The sequence below is a fragment of the Scleropages formosus genome, chromosome 24 (genome assembly GCF_900964775.1).
Source record: "Scleropages formosus chromosome 24, fSclFor1.1, whole genome shotgun sequence".
Taxonomy (NCBI): domain Eukaryota; kingdom Metazoa; phylum Chordata; class Actinopteri; order Osteoglossiformes; family Osteoglossidae; genus Scleropages; species Scleropages formosus.
The window spans coordinates 21,446,099-21,467,155 of record NC_041829.1 but is presented as its reverse complement, the minus strand read 5'-3'; the positions used below and the strand labels follow the sequence as shown (position 1 = coordinate 21,467,155).

Here is a 21,057-nt window from a genome sequence, read left to right as displayed (position 1 = left end):
TCTAGGTATCTAGGCATAGGTATCTAGGCTTGGAGTGAAATGCAAATCTTTGCGTGCACCTTAGGTCAGCAGAACATGCCATGAATTGGAGTATCTTGCCCAGTAATGTACCATGGATTGGTACTCTTCTCCACTCGTCTACATAGGGACCACAGGATATTGTGTTCATGAGCCAAAGTTTGTTCTGCTCTGTACAGTTACACGTTGTGTTATAGCTGGGTGTTCTTCCTGTGTCACCGGTCTGGAAGTTTCCGGGAAAGATGAATATTGTGTAGATCTATCAGCAGTATTGTCCATATCCTGACTATAGGCCAGTCACGTACAAGGATTCACTCTGATGTCCGCATCCTCTGTCTGCTGACGTTCTCATGTTGATCATCTGGGAACATTATTGTGCTGTCATCAAATGGGCTTTCTGCAGAAACCACACACACACACACACAGTACAGGTGATCAACACAAGTCAACAATAACACACACTGGCCACACACTGAACACCATGCCACAGTTAGGCTTTAAGTGATACATCCATGTAAAGGTGAAAGGTAACTCTCCCCACCATTGCCCTCGAGATGTCTGATGCCCCCAGTGTCACTGGCCAGGAAGGATGCGCTGAACATGTTGGAGGAATGGATAGAGGGCGCTGTGATCACAGAGTGCCTGTTGGTCCTGCTCCACTCTTGAGTAGAAAAGTTTCAGGAAGAATCCACATTAGGATTGTGGCAGCAAGGGGCAACCCGGAGCCTGGGGGTCAGAAGTACTAGGTACTGGTGTAGAGGTGGGCAGTACTGTGGTAAGGTCGCTTACCCTAGTGCACAGGTACACAGGGGAGTAGGCCTGTGGGAGGGACAGTTAACCCTGGGGCAGAGGTGGGCTCTCTCAGCCCTTGGGGACTGCAGTGTGCTACTTTTGGTTAATTTCAGATGTTGAATGAATATACTGTACCATTCAAATCACATTAAAGGAAACATAACGGGTTTTCAATCATGTTAAACCAATGTAAATGTTAAAAGAAATGGACATGGGACCATTTATTCATATCTTCCTTTTTGTGATACTAAAAGCAGATAATAATGAAATAGCTCACAAAATTTATCTTTTATTTTTTAATCAGTCCTACAACATTTAATTGATTAAGGGCTAGAGACAACTGTGTAACCACTGATTAACAAATAGTTATATTGTTGCTAGTTGTTAGGGGCAAGTACCAGTACATTTAGAGCTGTTATTCACTGATCACCAATTATTCCTTCCTTAACACTAACACACTACACACACACACACACACACACACACACATTTTCTGAACCGCTTGTCCCATACGGGGTCGCGGGGAGCCGGAGCCTAACCCGGCAACACAGGGCGGAAGGCCAGAGGGGGAGGGGATACACCCAGGACGGGACGCCAGTCCGTCGCAAGGCACCCCAAGCGGGACTCGAACCCCAGACCCGCTGGAGAGCAGGACCCGGTCCAACCCACTGCGCCACCGCGCCTCCTTTACTAACACACTAACATGATTTAAAAAAGTGGAGTACACAGCTCATGGGTTGTGTGTAATTTGATTTGTCTTGTGGAATGCACACATACACACACACACACATCTTCTGAACCGCTTGTCCCACACGGGGCCGCGGGGAACCGAATGCATTTAATGAAAATAGCAAAAATGTAAAGGTCCCGCAGGGTCCCTGGAGCTTCTCGGCCCTTGTGACCACCTTGTATGAAGTTACAGCTAAATGAACCAGAGGTGATCATGTTGGAGGTCAGGGATACTACCTACCTGAGTTCTCAAGCAGTCGTAAACTGCCACAGCATAAGTATGCCCTCCATTGCCGCCGCACACTCTTCTTGACGGCACAGTGGAATACAAAGATAAAAAATCCTGTTGGAGAGAGAGCCAGGAGCTTAGAACTGGATCAGCATCCTCTTTACTGCTGTTACAGCAAAGACAGGTGACCCAAGGTTCCACATTCAAGTACCAAGAGAAAATGTGATGTAGCAATGCACCATGCTACACACACACACACACACACACACACACACACACACGTCTGAACCGCTTGTACCATACGGGGTCACGGGGAGCCGGAGCCTACCTGGCAACACAGGGCGTAAGGCTGGAGGGGGAGGGGACACACCCAGGACGGGACGCCAGTCCGTCACAAGGCACCCCAAGTGGGACTCGAACCCCAGACCCACCGGAGAGCAGGACCTGGTCCAACCCACCGCGCCCCCCCCCCCATGCTACACTCAGTTATATTAAATAAAATAGCTCATGTGTATTAATATGTTAACAATAAGATTGCGTTTCACTGCAATAATATGGTTGTGTGGATTATTGAGGAGTCAAATCTCACCCTGCAGGGAGTTGAAGATGGAGAAGAGGTACATGAAAGCAAGGTTAACTGGTCCCCAGGCAAAAAAGGCAAAGCCCCATGTTAGGCCCAGGAGAAATGTGAGGCTGGCAACACTGCGTAGGTCTTGCAACACATTCCTGTGCTGGGAGTCGTGGGGGTTCTGTTGCTTGATCCGACACAGCTGCACCAGAACCACCACGAAGATAGCCATGTTGAGCAGGAACACCAGGCAAAAGTATGCAACCACGGCCACATAAAAGGCGATATCATTCTTCAGCCAGCAGCTGCAGGGGTGGGCACAATTGTGTCACTTCACTGGATGGAAGTTCATACCATAAAAAGTCTGAAGCTCTCACTGTGCTTTAGCTCACAGAACAACGATGAGTTTGGTTTGCTTCTGGGTTTAACATGTTGTGGCAGCAGGTGGGCTAGTGGTCAACCAACATACCTTACCAATTTCAGTTTCAGGACAGACCCTGTTCTACCCATTCACTCACTTGTTCACTCTCACATTATCTGGAGCCTATCCCAGAAGTACAAGGCACAATGCTAACTGTGGTCCCCCCTAGACGCGTTGTCAGTTCACCAAGATGTTATTCTCTTTTCTACATTAATGTAAGATATTAAGTGCTCCAGAGAGTTGAAGGTTAAAACCATGTATAGTTATGAGAGTCAGTTTGGCAAATACAATTAAGGTAAGTATCATCTGTATGACAGTGAAACTTCTACAGAGAAACAACTCACAAGTCATCTGTTGATCCATCACGGTACTTCCCATAGGAGATCTGGCCATAGTTGTCTTTGTTGATGGCAATAACAATGATGACCACCACAAGAGGGACCCCTACATTTTTCCAACACAGTAGTTACACAGTAAGAATTCTAAGAAAGAAAACAGATTTTTACTAGTACTGTACATACCTACTGTACTGTACTGATCAAGCTGTCCGCATTCACAAACAATGGTTTTACTGAGAAGAGTGTAATTCCCAGCTGGGGTATGAATAATATAATAAGTAAAACTAGGTACTTACCCCATCCCACGAGTGAGAACTTGAGCATGTATCTGGACACATAGGTGTTGAAGACCTTGACAAGAGCCAGGTACATGTGGAAGGCCTCCAAGCCCATCCAAGTGAACGAGACAAGCAGGAAGTAATGTAGGAAGAAGGCAGTACAAATGCAGAGGCCAGTGGCACTGGGGTACAGCGCAAGCCAAGGGTCCAGCAGGAAAACCAAATTGAGCAGCAGGAGGGCCAGGCACAGCTGGATCAGAATCTTGGAAGGAATGTCCTTGCGCAACTTCCTGTGGAAGAAGGGCTGCTAAGCTCACATCAGCACTGAAAGTACCCTTGGATAAACAGTACTCGGACTCTGGAACAAGCCCGTGACAGATTTCCATTTTGCAGAGAACGGTGAGGAAGCTTTTACACACAGGCCCATATTTGCTACTACAACTACGTGCTCAATTAAAAAAAGCTTTTCTGAGACACACAGGATTGAAAAAGCTTGCCGGACAAGTGTGTGATTCAAACATGCTTTGTAGAGGCGACACAATGAACAAAGAATAGTTTATTCTGTGGGACTGAAGTACGTGACTGTACTTGGAGAATCGTGTGTAGACCTCCAACAGCTATCCTCCTTGGTACTACAGGATGCGCTCATGTCCTCATGGTGTGTGGGGGGCATGGTGTGGCACTCATAGGGCAAAAGCTGCTGGATATGCGACTCACTCGAACCCCAGGTAGGTCAGCAATGTAACTGAGAGGAAAACAGCCGAGATCCCACAGCCGATGTAGGTGATGTAGGCGAGAACGGTGGCCTGCAGGACATTTGTGATGCCCCCTCTCGAAAAGTCCTACAGGATGGAGGTGGAGATTCTGAAATCTCAAGGTACATGAACCATGAAATTTCTGAGCAGAAGATACTGTTTCTCAATTACTTCTCTGCCAGTTCACTGATGCTCTAACAAGTGTGACCTCAATGAGTGGCAAACTCACCAACAGCACTGTAAAGCTTGTCAGGTGGTTACAGCTGCACACAGTGACATTATAGGTAGTGTCCTGAACGTGGCAGCCGGTGGGGTTCCAACCCCCTGTTCCATCTGACAAGGGCCAATCATAATAAAAGACTTTTAATAGAAAAACGAACAAAACAACAGAACTGAAGTCTCCAAAATATGTAACTGATTTGCCCATTTTTGTCAGTGTTTGTGAGGTCTTCATGACCAGTGCTAAATGGGACCAGATCCACATCATTTTTCAGAATCCATAGCAGGGTTCACTTACCATTATAGCCAAAGTCCCAGAACACACAAGTAGTAACAAAATTCCCCTATGGACACAGAAAAACAAACAGTCAGGAGTGACAAGGGCTACTGAGAATGCAGACCGGGACACCACAGCATGAAAGAGTCCATGAGGGCACTTTCTATTCCAAGATAATTACTAACATACCATCACTGGCTCTCTGTTCTTCAGGGTGATGACCACATCTTCCTTCAGTCCACTGATTGACAGGTTCGCCACACTGGTCCCCAGCACCCCACTGTTAAGCTTCCTGTTTCCAAGGCCTCTATCCTGGATGAGAAATTGAGGGAATTACACTGGGCCGCATGCTTCCTTCTGTAGATCTGGTAGATTGTGAGCAGATTGAAGGACATACTTGAAACACGGTGCTGTTCTGGTAGAAGCTGAACTGAACACGGGAGGCAAGCATTTGTTCCTGGGAGGTCAGGCCATCAGTCAGAGAAGGGGGCAGTGTGATGGAGCCCAGAAACAGAGCACTCCCCCTGGATCTAGGCCCATTTCTCACACTGATCTGCAGGCAAAGGAGTATACCGTTTACTGTACTGATGAGATGTGCAGGAGCCTTCCTATCACATCTTCTCACTTAGTGCTGTTGCTGTTTTATGGATAGTTTGAGTTCCTTGTTTGTACATAAGTGCATAGAATTCTAGGGATGACAACAACAGCTGTAAGAGCAATACTCTGTTCCCCCCGATTTTTTACCCTCTGAACTGAAACAACTATGTACCATACGCTCCACCTTCAGCTTTTCCATTGTCCAGCTAATACAGTCAACCTTAAAAATATCCACCTTACATTTAAAGTTCAACAAATAACAATCCAATTACACAACATTTTCCAAACACAGTATTTCACACATCTGTTCAGACAATATAAATCATGTATCTGTTATCAAATGGTCTCTGTCAGAGTATTTAAGAACTCCAACTCCCATCATTCCATCTTTGCCACTATGGCCCCAGGTTCCATTTTACCCAAGGTATGCATCTGCATTTTTGTCACTGTAGAAACACATTTCTTACCATTTCCACAGTTACATTACATATGTGTAACAATAACAGTATTGCATATTCTCTGTACTTTTAGATGTTCTTATAAACAATCTTTAATACATGTGTGGAGCAGCTGCTCCATCAGACTTTTTCAGAATCAGAATGAGCTTTATTGCCAAGTATGTTCACACATACAAGGAATTTGTCTTGGTGACAGAAACTTTCACAGCACAGACAGAATGACAGTGACTAGACAGATGAGAAGATAGAATATGTGACTGAGGGATAAAAAATATATAAAAATATAAAAGTACCCAATATAGAAAAATAGTCACTAGACATTGATATACATACATATACTTGTATAGATATAGATATGTACATAGATATACTTGTATATTATGTCAAACGTGACATAAGCGGAACACCCATCAACACAGATGTGTTGCATGTTTGTCACCTGTGTCACCTATGGGTACTGGGGCTTTCTGAAGCTGTCATACCTGCAAGCTGGAAGGATCAGAGATCGAGAAAGAGGTCTCCTGAAAGCTGAAACCATTCACTCTGGTGACAGCCAAAGCCAGTAACTCTGCCGAGACCATCTCCATCTTGTCTTCCAAGACCAGCTTCAGACCCACAGTATCCACTATTCTGATGATCCTGGAAGCAGGAAAGGGGGATTCTGGGAAAGTGATTTCTAAGTTTGTTCAACTTGCACTTACCACAAAGATGTCTCAGATTTATTGCTGTAAGTTATATTTTATAGCTCATGACAAGAGCATTTATACAGCAAAACTAAATTTAATGAAAGTACAATGAATGGGGTTGGAATCTGACACACCACTAATCAATGGCCTATGGAGCTTTCTGGTCTGAAATGACCTGGGCATCAGACTGACCTGGTGGAGAAGGGTGCTAAAACAGCTGTATTGGCATGGAGCAGGTTACTGACGATGGAAATGGCAGTACTTCCCAGGGTGAGGCTGATGTTGGGTCCTGACAGCAGCCCCTCCAGCTGGGACACCCACTGTCCCATCAGAGTGGAGTTAACAGCAGGAAGTTCTCTTGTCTTGTTCAGCAGGCAGATCGCATGCTCCTCCAAGCTCATCACTGAGAAAATGGAGGACCATCATAATTCAGTGTCATCAGGCTGCATTCAATGAAGGTGAGTAGACCTCCTCAAGCATCCCTGGTTATGGCACTTTGTTACTGTACTGCATTGCCTGCTGAAAACAGAGTGCATAGGAAAAAGATTATCATGGGTACCTGGGGTGGAACTCGCAGTCGAGTGTTCCGAGGCAATGTTGGTGGGCATCTCTGCAGGACGTACAGGAAGCCGTCTGGAGTTTGTTGCTGTGGTGGTGCTAGTGATGACTGAAGTTGTATTGGAAGCGACCGTTCCAGCAGTGGTGTTCATGGTGGTTTGGTTTGTTTTTGCATTAGACAAGGCATTTGTGGTGTAAAAGTCTGTTGCGTTCATGGAAGGAAATGCAATTACATTACCTTGTGTTCTTTTTAATGTGAAAGCTGTTCCATTGCCAAGTCTTGGCTTTGATGGTAAGGATGTGGTGTTGTACTGGGTTGTGTTTGATGGTAAAGCTGTGGTGTTGCACTGCGTCATGTTGGATGGTAAAGCTGTGGTGTTGGACTGGGTCACATTGGATGGTAAAGCTGTGGTGTTGTACTGGGTCGCGTTTGATGGTAAGGTTGTGGTGTTGGACTGGGTCATGTTTGATGGTAAGGTTGTGGTGTTGTACTGGGTCGTGTTTGATGGTAAGGATGTGGTGTTTGACTGGGTCATGTTTGATGGTAAGGTTGTGGCGTTGTACTGGATCGCGTTTGATGGTAAGGTTGTGGCGTTGTACTGGATCGCGTTTGATGGTAAGGTTGTGGTGTTGTACTGGGTCATGTTTGATGGTAAGGTTGTGGTGTTGGACTGGGTCGTGTTTGATGGTAAGGATGTGGTGTTTGACTGGGTCGTGTTTGATGGTAAGGTTGTGGCGTTGTACTGGATCGCGTTTGATGGTAAGGTTGTGGCGTTGTACTGGATCGCGTTTGATGGTAAGGTTGTGGTGTTGTACTGGGTCATGTTTGATGGTAAGGTTGTGGTGTTGTACTGGGTCATGTTTGATGGTAAGGTTGTGGTGTTGGACTGGGTCGTGTTTGATGGTAAGGATGTGGTGTTCGACTGGGTCATGTTTGATGGTAAGGATGTGGTGTTGTACTGGGTCGAGCTGGATGGTAAAGCTGTGGTGTTGTACTGGGTCATGTTTGATGGTAAGGTTGTGGCGTTGTACTGGGTCATGTTTGATGGTAAGGTTGTGGCGTTGTACTGGATCGCGTTTGATGGTAAGGTTGTGGCGTTGTACTGGATCGCGTTTGATGGTAAGGATGTGGTGTTGGACTGGGTCGTGTTTGATGGTAAGGATGTGGTGTTCGACTGGGTCATGTTTGATGGTAAGGATGTGGTGTTGTACTGGGTCGAGCTGGATGGTAAAGCTGTGGTGTTGTACTGGGTCATGTTTGATGGTAAGGTTGTGGCGTTGTACTGGGTCGCGTTTGATGGTAAGGATGTGGCGTTGGACCGGGTCACGTTTGATGATAAAGCTGTGGCGTTGGACTGGGTCGCGTTTGATGGTAAGGATGTGGCGTTGGACTGGGTCACATTTGATGGTAAGGTTGTGGTGTTGTACTGGGTCGCGTTTGATGGTAAGGATGTGGTTATGTACTCTGTTGAGCTGAAGGGCTGTGCTCTTTTGTTCACCGTCGAGAATTTTAGTATTTTGCCATTGGTTACAGGAGTGGAAAGGTCCTTACAGGTTTCATTTAGGAGCACGCTAAGAGTTTCACCCTCTTGGCTGTGGAAGTCAAGAACATTCAAATCATACTTTTTCACCAAAAAATTGAAAGATAGAAAAAGCTATGTGTTGTTTCTGTAAAGAAATATGTTTTTGGTTGGCAAAGACGGGGATGAGGAATGGGGGCAGCGACAAGGGCTGCACTAACCAAGTGAGTATGATGGGGTCATTCTCCTCACAAATCTGAGAAAGGCTCAGGTCAGTGGAGACCCAGGTGAAGTTGGAGTCCAGCAGGTCATAAGAGGGTTCTGAAAGCCAGCCACAGATTGCTGCAGAGCATATCGGCAAAGTTAGATACTTCAACAGTAAATGCACACATCCACACAAATAAATACAAATTGTTCCACCACCATCCTTAATGAAGATTCTGTCCAGTTCCTACCCGCTCGTGTAATTATCCCATCGTACGAGATGTCCGTATTATGTTGAAGCAGTGCAGTTACAACTGAGCTCAGAGCACAGACATCCAGTGGACGGACCAGCTTCACTATCACCATGCAGCTGTGCAGCCTGCAGACAGAAGGCAAAGGTACTTAAGCTACTAGATACTGATCTCATGGGCTGACAGGAGTCTGTTAAGACAAATGCAATGCTGGTAAGAGGTCTTAGTCAATTCAGGTAAAACAGTTGTATTCTTGAGAAAGGTGCATCATAAGCTAGAGAGAAGACAAGTAAGAGAAGTGGAACAGAAGAGGGGAGACAGGTGTGGCAGGTGAGACCTGTCAGAATATACATTAGGATGCTATGGGGCCTAAGGTGACCTACCGTATCTCTGTGCCGTGACATTCCAGATGCACACCCTACAGAAAGACAAAAACAACATGCCGATGAGGGTGCTCAGGGAAGCAGCAGAAAAACAGCCTCAGGTACAGGTCTAGTGAACCTCAGCGAGTGTGAAAGACGCAGCGCATACCTGGTACACCTGAGCCACAGTGGTGAATAACACACAATGATCCCTGGGAGAACAGAGCACTGTAAATATGTTTACCATGGGAAGTCATGATAAAGCTTCAGAGCTTCATTTACATCACAGTAATAGTAAAAAAGGTGGGAGGGACTCACTGTGGCATGCTTTTGCAATCAGGGTCAATGCCTAGTTGGGAAACCTGGGGGTACAACAAGATGCATTAGCTCCCACTTCTCCTTTGAATAATACATTCTCTCACACACACACACACACACACACACACACACACACACACACACACACACTAAACTCACTGTGGTCTTGAGATCAGTCATGGTGAATGTGGGACTTGTGACATTGAGGACCAGGGTGTAGTACGCAGCTGAGTGCAAAGAGCAGGGAGGAAAGATCACTCAGTGTACACCCCAGATATCTCCCGCCGAAGCCAGGGCTCAATGCTCTGAACAGTGGTGCAGTGAACAAGAAAGTCTGTCTAGGCTGTTGCAGTGAGGACAAGAGCCATAGCATTTCATACCTTTACCACTGCAGAAAGAAGAACAGTTACAGATCTGGTGGTCCTCTCCTGAAACATTGGAAAATATTACTGGAACCTTCTGTGAGTATTAGTGATTATTGTTTACGCTTCCTTTTTGATGTCTGAGGGTTTTAGCCGTATGAGAACTTACTGCAGATCTCTTTGCCAGATCCTTGGATCTCAGCGAAAAGGTCTTCCGACTCCACAAGTTTGCTAAGTGGACATGGGGAGTGCACAGTCGTGAGCTTGAGATAATTATATGTGACTTTTGTTTCTTCATTTTATAAGCAATCACAAACAGACCCACTTAACACACATCAGTCTGTAAACAGTGTTCCCCAAACCCTGGGAGTGAAAGTCATTTCTCATGTACGTAACCTTGTCATGTGACTCTTGCAAACTCTTACCAGGTAACATTGACCAGGCCATTGTCGAGACAGACACCAGAAAACGGCGTGGATGAGATGCACCTCATAAATCTGCCATCAGGGGGCAGCAGGTCTTCAGTAAGGCAAAGCCCTTTGGCTGCACAGAACACATGTCAAGTGAGGTCTTCACCCAAAAGCTCTATGTTAAAGAGAACCCAAGTACTCTCTGAGCTACATTCCTTAGTGAAGTATGACCTTGAGCCCCAGTAACATAGTGCAAAAGAGCGATATTCAGCATTTTTTCCACCAAGTGTCTGTTTCTCTGCCTCTAAGTTTCCCTTTCTCACACCAGATCTTACCTGGTCCAGGTTAGAGGCCCTTTTCTTTATACGAGACTCACCCACTCTTTCCACCTCTCCAAGGATATGGGCCTCAACAGAACCACTGGCACTGGCTTTCTGCAGCAGCTGGTTAAGGACACAGGTGTCTATGGGTTGGCTCAGCTGCAACAGCACTGTACAACTGATTTTCCTGTGAAGATGGGGGTGATGAGGATAAGAGGGAGCATACAATGCAGAAGGTGGCCAGAGACAGGCTGTTGAAGTGCACCATTCAAACTGATAGCGAGAGGTACCCAGCTGGAGGGACATGCACCATACTACTTTGAAACAGACAACTGGAGTGTGGAACTAAGATAGGGGTTAGCCAGAGAAGCACAGCTGAAGTGTGTCATTTGAACGGGTCCGACACAAACAGCTGGAGTATACTTCCCAGGATGGAGTCATTGACGAATTGCTGGGGTGCACCATTCACATCACACAAGCTGGAGCATAAACTCAATTAAGTTGGAGTGTTGGAGTGTGCCACTAAGACAGGAGTCAGAGACTAACCTTATCGCCTCCTTGCTGTCACATGTTACCTCAACGTCCTGAAAGAGGAGAAAAGAAAAGTCCTCCTGAATGTAGGAGAAAGTAGAGGCCAACGTAAGACCTTCAGTGGCCGTGAGCTTACCTGGAGCAAAGTGAATGATGCTTTTCCCTGATTTGTACACCTTCCTTCCTTCCTGTAAAGGAGGGACGACCAAGTTCATACTGCATGGTGGCCAACAGGCAGGAAAACACAGCGAGAGAACACTGTCAATCTGATCTGCAGATGTAACAGAGACAGGCATCCAGAAAACATGTGGACACAGCTCTGTCTCTGATGCTGTCTGTGATGCTGAAAGATGAACCGCTGAAATGCCTGTCAGGTACATCCTGCGGTAACCACATCTCTGGAGTGTAGCCCTGGATGTGTTCAGCATGCAGGATTGCCAGGCCAAGATGATTCACCTGTCCGAGGTGGCTTCAAGGGTGCCTGACGTGCTGTCTGAGGAGACGCCTGTCCAGTTGTACGATGGGCTGCATATGCCGGACCGCACAGGCACACTGTGTGTTGAGTTAGTGATGTTGGTTTCTGCAGCACTGGGGTCACATGGCACTCTGTCAAAGACACCAGCCAGCTGAGGAAGGGAGAAGACAACAAGGATTACTACAAGCTTAATCAAATGTCACCACCAAACATTATTCAAAAAAAAAAAAAAAAAAAAAAAAAAAAAAAAATTTACCCCAGTAAAACATTTCTCTACTCAACAGTTCAGTTTGTACAAACAATTATTTCTAAGAATAATTTTCTTTTGAAACTCAGGAAAATTATATTAACTTCTTGTGAACTGTGGTGTGTCCCACATATTCTCTTATTACATAATTTGTACCCAGCTGCTGATGTTTGACACGCTCATATGGTCTCCATTCATTTCCACAGCAACAGCCATCCTGTAGCACGCTTCTGCAGAGAGACATGCAAGAGCTTTAGAAGATCAGGGGCCCAGCAGCTGAACCCCTGAAGAGTAATATTGTCTTCTGTTTGTGGATATACACAGACACACTTTGACATGAGAGCTGTTTGGTGATAAATTATCTTTATAGAAATAATTTGAGGCATTAAACTTTATTATCGTTTAAAAACAATGTTTTTTAAACAATTTGCTGAACTTATCAATCCAACACTTACTGTTAATAGACAACAAAGAAGCACTAATTCACTTATGAAACAAAGAGCCAATATGATTTATGTGCTCTTTGTCATTATCATTATTACTTCTATTATTAACAGCTGCTCACTTCATTGAAGGGTAACAGCAACCTTCAAGTTTCAACTCCTACATAACATGTAATGTTAATAACAGTATGGAGATGCTACCAGCCATGAGATGTCCTTGAGGAACCTTTGCTCACTGTGCAACCTGTTTAACTACAATGTTAAATTGCTAGTCTGTCAATTTTTTGAGTACAAGATGATGGGTTCCTCTTCTATTCATTACGATGCTACAGCTCTATCGTACATGTCTAGCGTGTGTAAACTCTGTCAGCACAATGTGTCAGACACCCATGGATGTGCCTGTATACCCTTTTATCAGCAGTGGCCATGCTTACCTTGAATGTTGTATGGATCTATATTTGTGAATGTGCTCTGGGCAGCTGTGGATGACAAGAAATATGTCACATTTCAGTAATGCCTTAACCTCTGTGGTGACATTGTAGAGCAAACTCAATTTACTACTGACTGTGGATGTGGCTGCAACAGTGTCATTGCTGTAAGAACTGGTCTTGCTGTCTGGGGCAAGGCTGGCAGAGGTGCTCTTGACTGTCAGTGATACAAATACAAGGAATTATCCCAAAAAACTGCTGCTGAATAGACCCAGTAGGTAACAGAACTGACTGAGAAACAAATGTGCCATGTTGCTTTCAAAGGCCCCCCTAAAGGTGAGGTTAATATATTAGATAAGGTAATGCCCAGGTCACCGGTCACTTGTGGAGGGTGCAACTTGCACTGACAGGTGTCACCGACCTGTATACTGGGACTGGCCCAGAAGCTCTGGGAGGACTGAAGATGCTGCCATTACATTGGACTCAGATGAAGAGTCGGGAGCTGCTTTCGTCTCTGGCAAAAAGACCCCCAGAGGATGAGAAATGAAGCTCACAGAAAGAGGATTACCGACATATCACTAACTGCAAAGAGCAAAAACAGCGGGGGCTGCCCACTGAGCGAGACTGTGGTTTGACCAGTAGATTCTGGACTTCTGCATCTGTGCTGAACTTACTGGGTAGCAGTGTGGGCAAAAGACGTCCTACCACCGGCAATGCTGAAATGGAAGAGATGGGGTCAGCTCTGAGGGGTCTCATCCCAACATGCACTGCGTTCTTATCTAAAGCAGTGTTATAACTTAGAGAGGCAAAGGATTTAGCACTTTATCCCATGTACAGTATAAAACTGGTAATTTTCAGAAGCATTTCAAGGGCCTTCCTAAAGGATAGCAGAACTCCGCGAGAAAGTAACTTTCTCATCTGAAGTTCACTTGGGTAACCATCGGTACCTCATAGGAACATGCACATAACCCGAAATCATAGTGTCACCCAAGGCAGTATGTTAGTGCGAACAGATATTGGCAGATACTGACATGAATCCATACCGGAATTTGTCTATAGTGCCCAGCAGCTTTTTCACAGCAGAGACTAACTTGCAGCCCCATGCTGAAAGGAAAAGGACTACAAAATGTTCACCTCGAGTAGCATGCCACTCGTATCTTATCTGTCTAGCATTATTGATGCATTTATTTACTTGTAAATTTGTGTACAGCACGACAGAAATGAACTGAGTCACAACAACACAGGCACACAAACAGTATTAGGAGAAAATGCAAACACATACAGGTACATAATGGAGCTCAAGGACAAAAGATTTCAATATTTAGCTGGAGTAGTTGTATAGCACTATCTAAGGATACCAAAAATCTTGCAGGATCTTCTAAAATTCATTCAAGTTATCCCACAGCTCAAGTGTTAACTGTCCTAGTGGAAGGGAGTCGGGCACTTGAGTCACACACACATATTTGTGAGAGGAGCTCCTGGTGTAGACCAGACGGGGACAAAAGACCCTCATTTTGGAAAAGTTTTCAATTTTGAAAATATATGCGTCAAAGTGAAGGTGTTTTGTCCCCCTCCCTTTACATTATACTGTGAACTGCTTTATTTTTACATTTCGTATATATTTGCATATTTATAGTTATGTTATAAAACTGCATGCATTGTGTAATGAGTTTTGCAATAAACAGTAACTTTAAACATTAGAATCTGCATTGCATCCATGTTCTAATGCACCAAATGCTGCAGCCCTTTAACATTTCTCACATCATATTCTCCCGAGGGGTTGCAAGTCTTAAAGTAATATGAATACAGCTTTGGAGACCAGGCAGCTGCTTCTTAGTGTGTCACACTGGTTATTTTGAGGTTCCATCAGTAGATCACTGTGATGTTCATGCATGGCACACAACAAGCTGTGACTACTAGGAGTCTGTCATTGATCCATACAGATGTTACGGATGTGAGAGACTGCGAAAAGTACATGGCCATAGGAAAGCCCACGCCCAGGACTCCAGCACACAAAATCACACACTGGCCTGCAATTGGCCACCCCCGCTAAAGACATAAACTCACACTTACAGCCAAAACTGCAGCCCCAGTTTAGGGGGCCTTACCTTCCCGCTTTGACTGTTTCAGGCCTAAAATACGAAAGGTAAAATGGAGATGAAGCAAACGTGCTGGGGCTCCATAACACCCCACACATACACATCTCAGGTCTGTTTGCCACTACTGTGGCAAGTGCTGAGCATCATCAGAAAAAGACTGACTGTAAAACTGTCAGCACTTCAACTCTGGGACGTTAAATCCTGGAGTTTTACATATTAAACAAACTATCCTTTTGACTGTTGTATGTACATGTTGTATATATAGAGCATTTTATATAAACATACTGTATATTGGGGCTGTATTTTAAGAAAGCACCAGAAATATATCAAAAGTATAATCCACTCCTCTTCGATCAAGGTAAGATGGAAGGTCTAAGTTGGGGGAGACTCTGGAATGTCAGGTGCCTCACTGAGCTAAAGGTTCTGAATGACACTGGAATTCTCTTTTGACTGAATAGCTGCTGCTATTCTTAGCTTGGCTGAAGTCTGACCTGTCAGAAAGGCCCCACTGGGCAAAAAACCCGGTAACCGCAGCAACGTGAGCTGAAGTACTCACCACAGAGCAGAGAGTCATCCCGAGCCTTTGACTTGCCAGCCACTGTCCATTGGCTTGAGTCCCAGCCCACTACATCTCCGTCCTCACAGGCACCGTGCTGCTGCACATCCCTCCACACACGGAACAGGTACAGCTCCACCCGAACCGCCTCCTCCATGGCAGCCTTGTGCTCCTGGACTTGACAGCCTAGTAGCAGCTCTCCAGCAGGAGGGATGGCCTGACCTACGACAGTGCGCTCGGCAGCCCAGTCATCCACCTCCAGACGCAAGATGTTGCTAAGGGAATTACGCCGCAGGCAGATGTGGTACCACCGATGCAATTGCAGAACTATGGAAAAGCGGTGCTGAACTCCCAGGAGCCACACCTCCAAGCCCCATACATCACCTCCTAGGGCCAGGTCATAGTGTGGCGTGTGCGGGGTCCTGTAGGTGAAAGCTGTCCATTGCCCCGGTGACAGGATGCACACCTCCGTGCACACGCTCACCTGGTGGAGAGGTGGCATCTCATTCCTGTCCTGCAGGGTCCAGTAATCACCACAGCCACGGCGAAACACAGCTTTGGACTCACTCATGAAGTAGCTATGCACTGCAGAGGAAGGAGACGGAATTTCAGTCAGCGACATACTGGACTCAGTAAACTGGTTCAGTTAACTGGGTCAAACAACAAAGCTCCTTGGAGAAAGATTTTCCAAAGCCAGTTATGTGATGATTACAATTTTAAATGTTTCCCAAGCTTTCCTGACCACTAAAAATACTTGTCTGAAAAGATCTGTCCACTTTTTCCACAGGCAAGGCTCACGTTTAAAGCCTGCAGTTTCACCCGAGGTGTAAATGACTTTCGACCTGCTGTATGTGATTGGAAAGGACTTTTTCCTTTTTTTTTTTTTAAATTGGTTTTCTGCACAGCACGGGGTTAAAACAGCATACAGACAGACAGTGGAGTGAGAAAGAACTTTTCTCAGAAAGCACTTTTTCCTTAGTAGGTGCCATCATGTATCCTGTGACACTGATCAGCAGGAACCTTCTAAGAGAGAAAAGGGTGTTTACCCTCATTAGGGCCCCATGTGGCTACTTGGTACAGGCACCTGGCTCTGACAAATAACTGTTTCTGTCCTGTTGTTGCCTAAAAGCAAAGCTTTGTGGAGGAGACAGGCTACATACACATGGTGCAAGTTCACCAATATACAGTATAGAGACACACATATACATGTGGCCCATTCCTCAGAGTGGAAACATCTGCATCAGTTTCTAAACCATCTGTTGCAAATCCCTAATCCAGCAGCACGTACAGACAGCCTGTAGGCTGCATTTATCGCAGTATCAACAAACCACCAAATGCAGTCCACCCTACAGTGCGTAACCTCCGGCGCAACTGCAGAAACACTTGCATGTTGTACACAAAGTGATTACTTTTCAACTCTGTCTAGTTTATGCCTTTACAGAAGATGACTTTGGTGTTTCTGCACAGCCTTAGCAGCTATTCTGCTGCACTTGTGTGAGTGGAGAGGTTTCTGCAGAGGCTCTCTTCACCACAGCTTGAGTGCAGCTGTGTGTGCACGTCAGTCCGAGAGGAATTATACACAAAATGTGAATACTGAAGGAGGCTAACCTACATTCCACACATTCTTGAGGTGTATATTAACTGCCAGTGCTGTATATCTGTAATTTTAGTAGCACAAGTCAGCAACTAGTCCTATTACGTGGGGCAGCAGGTAGCAGAACTGGTAGGACTGTCATTCTGGAACCAGGCAATCCAAAACTCTGCTCCTACTGTACTTTACCTGAATTACTCCAGGAAAAATGCACGGCTGCATAAATGGACAAATCATTGTAAAGCTGCTGGTCTAACACTGAATGCTCCTCTTGACAAAGGCATCAGCTCACTTTCTGTGCCACCTGTTTATTAGCACTATATTTGCACTTTTTCCAAGCCCCCACGTTCATAGGAAACTATAGAGGGGCTTTGAAGAGAGCAAAAGTGTCAAAGCAGAGCGACTGTCGCTGTCACCAGACATGAGAGTCACATGAAGGGTTACCCTCCTGAGGCAAAGAGGACCGTAGAGAAAATAGACTAAATTTGTTCCTGATGGTAAATCACAGCAAACTCCCAGGACAAGTGTACAGTAGCTAGGATCACAAAGGAGCCTCTGGTTGTCTGGATTTCCGAGGCAGAAGTACGGTGTTTGTGTCAGTTAAGCCCCAAGTTATTTGATGCTATTGGCATCACACCATTTCTTCGCATTTTTTTTTTTTTTTAAATCGGTAACACTAGAGAGGAACTATTTCCATAGGAATAACTACAAGCCAGAATGTTTAAAAAAAAAAAAAAAAAAAAAAGAAGCTGAGCATCTCCTCCAGCAACTCCGCACACACTCGCTGTGTGAAACCCTGTTCACGGTTAGAACACACATTGACTATGGCTCCATCTTTCTCTGTCTCTGTCTGTCTACTTCAGCAACTACACATTGCTGATTATTTGTGTAAATGGACCATTTCAGTCAATACCCTCATTATCAAAGCATTCAGCTACCTTTTTGTTTTTTTCCTCCACACATTTCACTTTTTATTTAACCTTTAATATTAGACTCCGCATATTTTTATCTTACTTATTTTATTATTTATTCTATCCTATTTTCATCATTATATATTCCTCATATTTCTGTACTGTGTTTCTAATTTCTACTTTATTTGTATTGCCTTATTTGTCTGTACTACAGACAGTTGGAAAAGTATTTCACTGCATGTCGTACTAAGTATGGTTGCGTATGTGACAAATAAAACTTGAACTATAGACAGAACTACAGGATGAATAACATTTCGAAGACCTCAAGGACCTCGATAGCATCTCGGTACAAAAAACAGAAACTTGTGTGTTAAATGGCAAGAGATAAATTGACGAAGGTGTCGGTGCACTGGTCAGCAGCCATACCTGAGGGGAGGGGAGGCAGGAAATACCCCACAAAGAGGAGGCCCAAGAGAGTCCAGTTTCCAGGGGTCTGCAGGTGGTCCCTGTCTCTCCAAGGCATCCTTCTGTAGGACAGGACAAGCTCATTCACTGCATTTTCACTCATCTCTCTGTGCATTTCTCCAGCTTAGTCCATACCGTGTCACTGCCCAGCCACTGCCGAGTCCCTGCCATGTCACCGCTTGGTTACTTACCAGTTGTTAGCCTGTCACTGCACACTCTCAGCCATGTCACTTCCCATCTACAGCCCAGTCACTCTTCACTCGCACCAACATTACAGCCTCTTCACAGGCCAGTGACAACCCTCAGCACATTGCCCTGCCATTTGTACCTGCCTGCATTTTACATAATTTTCTCTATTAGCAGACAAACTTGATTACAGTTTCATCCCTTCTTGATACTAGCATGCTTCAGAACTTGGGCTAATCTACTAATTTACTTTACTTACTTTAATGCAGTAGTGTCTGTGCCCCTAAATAACTGAACTTGTTCAGCTATTTCTCCAACTGTTATTCTGGAGAATTAGAACCAGGTGATTCAGCTACGTTGACCCAGCTAGGCATAGTGGTTAGAGCTGCCGCATTGCACTCGAAGGACATAGGTTTGGATCCCACCTCTTGTTACTGGACCCCTGAGTAAGGTACTTACCCAGAACTGCTTCAGTAAAAACTACCCAGCTTTATAAACGGGTAAATCAATGTGAGTAGCGATAAGCTGCTTTGGAAAAAGTGTCATCTAAATAAATGTATGTATTTCTCAGCAACACTTTTCCCATATCGTCTTACGTAACACACAACTCTTTTTAGAAATACACTTGATTTCTGTAAGGCACTTCAGTAAGCACAAGTGACTCAGTGAAACCCCGCACGATCCAAAGTGAAAATAAAACTAGCTCAGTCGCATTGTGTTTCTTTTTAAATAGCAACCTCCCATGGGAGCTTCTTGCACACACCATCCAGACCAGCAGCTAGCGCAATATTTGTTGTCTTGTTCTAACTTTCACTCAAACACTTAATTTTTCCACATAATAAAATGGCCATGAAGAATCTCTTAAATAAAAACAGACACACATATGTAAATCTTTCGCTGAGGTCCGATGCTCTTCATGGGGCCCAAGTGCTGTAGATCTGAACTTACATCCAGAGAGTCCAGGTGCTGTGCAACACCACTGCTGTCCGCCGCGCCGCCTTGTCGCCCCTCCGAAGGCAGCCGTCTGCAGCAAAATGAACTGGTGTTGAAGAAAACGCTCATATCCTCCCGAGAGCCAGCGGCTGGACACATTTAAGTGCGTTTCTGAAACCGTAAACAGCGGTGCTGAGCCTTAATGCACCTTACGGAGGATAGTCTATGGTTTGAACTGCTGCCGGTATCATACGCTTGGGGGTGTTGCCTGTACGACGACGGTCTCAAAATTCTAGAAATGCATTCAAAAGCTGTTTTTCAGGCTCTTGGGAGGATACGGATAAAGGAGCTGTGCTGAAATGAATTCGATTCGCCGCTATTCCTGCATCAATACATCACGTTTCTTGCTCTGAAAAGTGGCTCCTCAGATTTTGTATTTAGTTTGAATGCAGAAAATGGAGAAGAGGTGGCACGACGGCGCTCCTCCTGGGAGTCCGTGTCACAAGGACAGAACATGATGATGGAGGAGGAGGTGCACACCTGAGACGCCTAAGTATGTCGTACGAAAGGAACCCAACAGGGCAAGGCAGGGACCAGCAGGAGGCCGCAGGGAGAAGAATACCTATGTGTTGTTGGGCACTTATTAAGTTAATGAAGATTTTCGGAAGGAAGCTTTGAAACTTTTGAAACTAGTACGGCAACACACTGGTCATCGCCGTCTCTGAACAACTATAGTATGAGCATCTCTACCTGAGCCTGGGGCTCCTTCCATAGTTTCGCTGAGGCGAGAAAGTTGGGTGCAAGGAAAGGAAGGTACGATCTTCCTTCCTGTGGTCTCGTGCGCGCGCTTCCTGTCCGGTAGTCGAGTTCTCGTTCACTCACCTGGCGCGAGCGCATCCTACAAAGCGAAGACTCGGCGGACTTTTTCCATCCCGAAAAGGCACCGACAACTCATTTGTGCGGCGGGCGTCCGGCTAAGTCGCTTCTCTGAACAAACGGCGACAGCAGTCGCCTATAGACTATACTTTGAGTCTTCGGTTCGCCTTCAGTCGCGTCCGGACGCTTCGCTTGTGAGGCGAAGCGAAGGGAGTGCGGCGCGTGACGCCAGAGCGCGCAGCTCGGTCAGAGCTGTGAAAAGAGGCGGGAGTCGCGAGGCGGAGCGGAGGAGCCCGCGAGGCAATGGGCCCGATATATCACTCGCTGCCGTCCTCGCTGTGCGGCAAAGTGCCTGACGACTCGGCTGTCGGTCAGCGCTCGAAGACAAGTCTGAGACTAGAGGACCGGCGGGACGCCACATTGATTGTCTAGGCATGATGATGATGATGATGATGATGATGATGATACGCCGACTTAGCGCCGGTGCCGTGAAATGGCCTGGGCAGGCCGGTGCGGTGGCACGCGCGATGTGCCAAGCTTCAACTTCAGTTTCAACTTCAAAGTGTTATAAATACGCTTAGAAATGACCTCACCTTCGAGACAGAGCTTGTATCTGGTACCCAGGGCCTGCGGTGAAGTGAGGTGC

At 45.6% G+C, this 21,057-nt stretch overlaps 2 protein-coding genes across 5 annotated transcripts; both read right to left on the bottom strand.

The window, feature by feature from the left end:
- Nucleotides 1-24: 24 nt before the first annotated feature.
- On the bottom strand, nt 25-10,730 carry LOC108939492 (adhesion G-protein coupled receptor G6-like). Of its 4 annotated transcripts, XM_018760879.2 has the most exons (23): nt 10,366-10,730; nt 10,110-10,171; nt 9,959-10,006; nt 9,738-9,805; nt 9,579-9,622; nt 9,430-9,472; nt 9,282-9,316; nt 8,899-9,026; nt 8,665-8,785; nt 6,925-8,516; nt 6,558-6,768; nt 6,162-6,318; nt 5,022-5,177; nt 4,814-4,936; nt 4,646-4,691; nt 4,358-4,461; nt 4,091-4,215; nt 3,392-3,663; nt 3,102-3,201; nt 2,358-2,641; nt 1,781-1,882; nt 560-679; nt 25-415 (listed from the first exon to the last, which is right to left on the bottom strand). In XM_018760879.2, exons 1-23 carry the CDS (start codon nt 10,431-10,433, stop codon nt 330-332), a joined length of 4,095 nt encoding a protein of 1,364 aa, XP_018616395.2. In that variant the 5' UTR covers nt 10,434-10,730; the 3' UTR covers nt 25-329. The 4 variants fall into 4 exon arrangements, with proteins under 4 accessions (XP_018616395.2, XP_018616397.2, XP_029104644.1 ...); XM_018760881.2 differs by lacking the exon at nt 560-679; XM_029248811.1 differs by lacking the exons at nt 560-679; nt 2,358-2,641 and having other exon boundaries at nt 345-415.
- Nucleotides 10,567-20,368, bottom strand: LOC108939541 (uncharacterized). Its single transcript, XM_029248586.1, has 13 exons — nt 20,286-20,368; nt 19,551-19,626; nt 18,378-18,478; nt 15,450-16,034; nt 13,469-13,510; nt 13,216-13,308; nt 12,801-12,845; nt 12,080-12,153; nt 11,658-11,827; nt 11,338-11,389; nt 11,217-11,254; nt 10,686-10,857; nt 10,567-10,581 (listed from the first exon to the last, which is right to left on the bottom strand). The coding sequence occupies exons 1-13, from the start codon at nt 20,305-20,307 to the stop codon at nt 10,567-10,569; spliced, it is 1,485 nt and encodes a 494-aa protein (XP_029104419.1). The 5' UTR covers nt 20,308-20,368.
- Nucleotides 20,369-21,057: the final 689 nt, after the last annotated feature.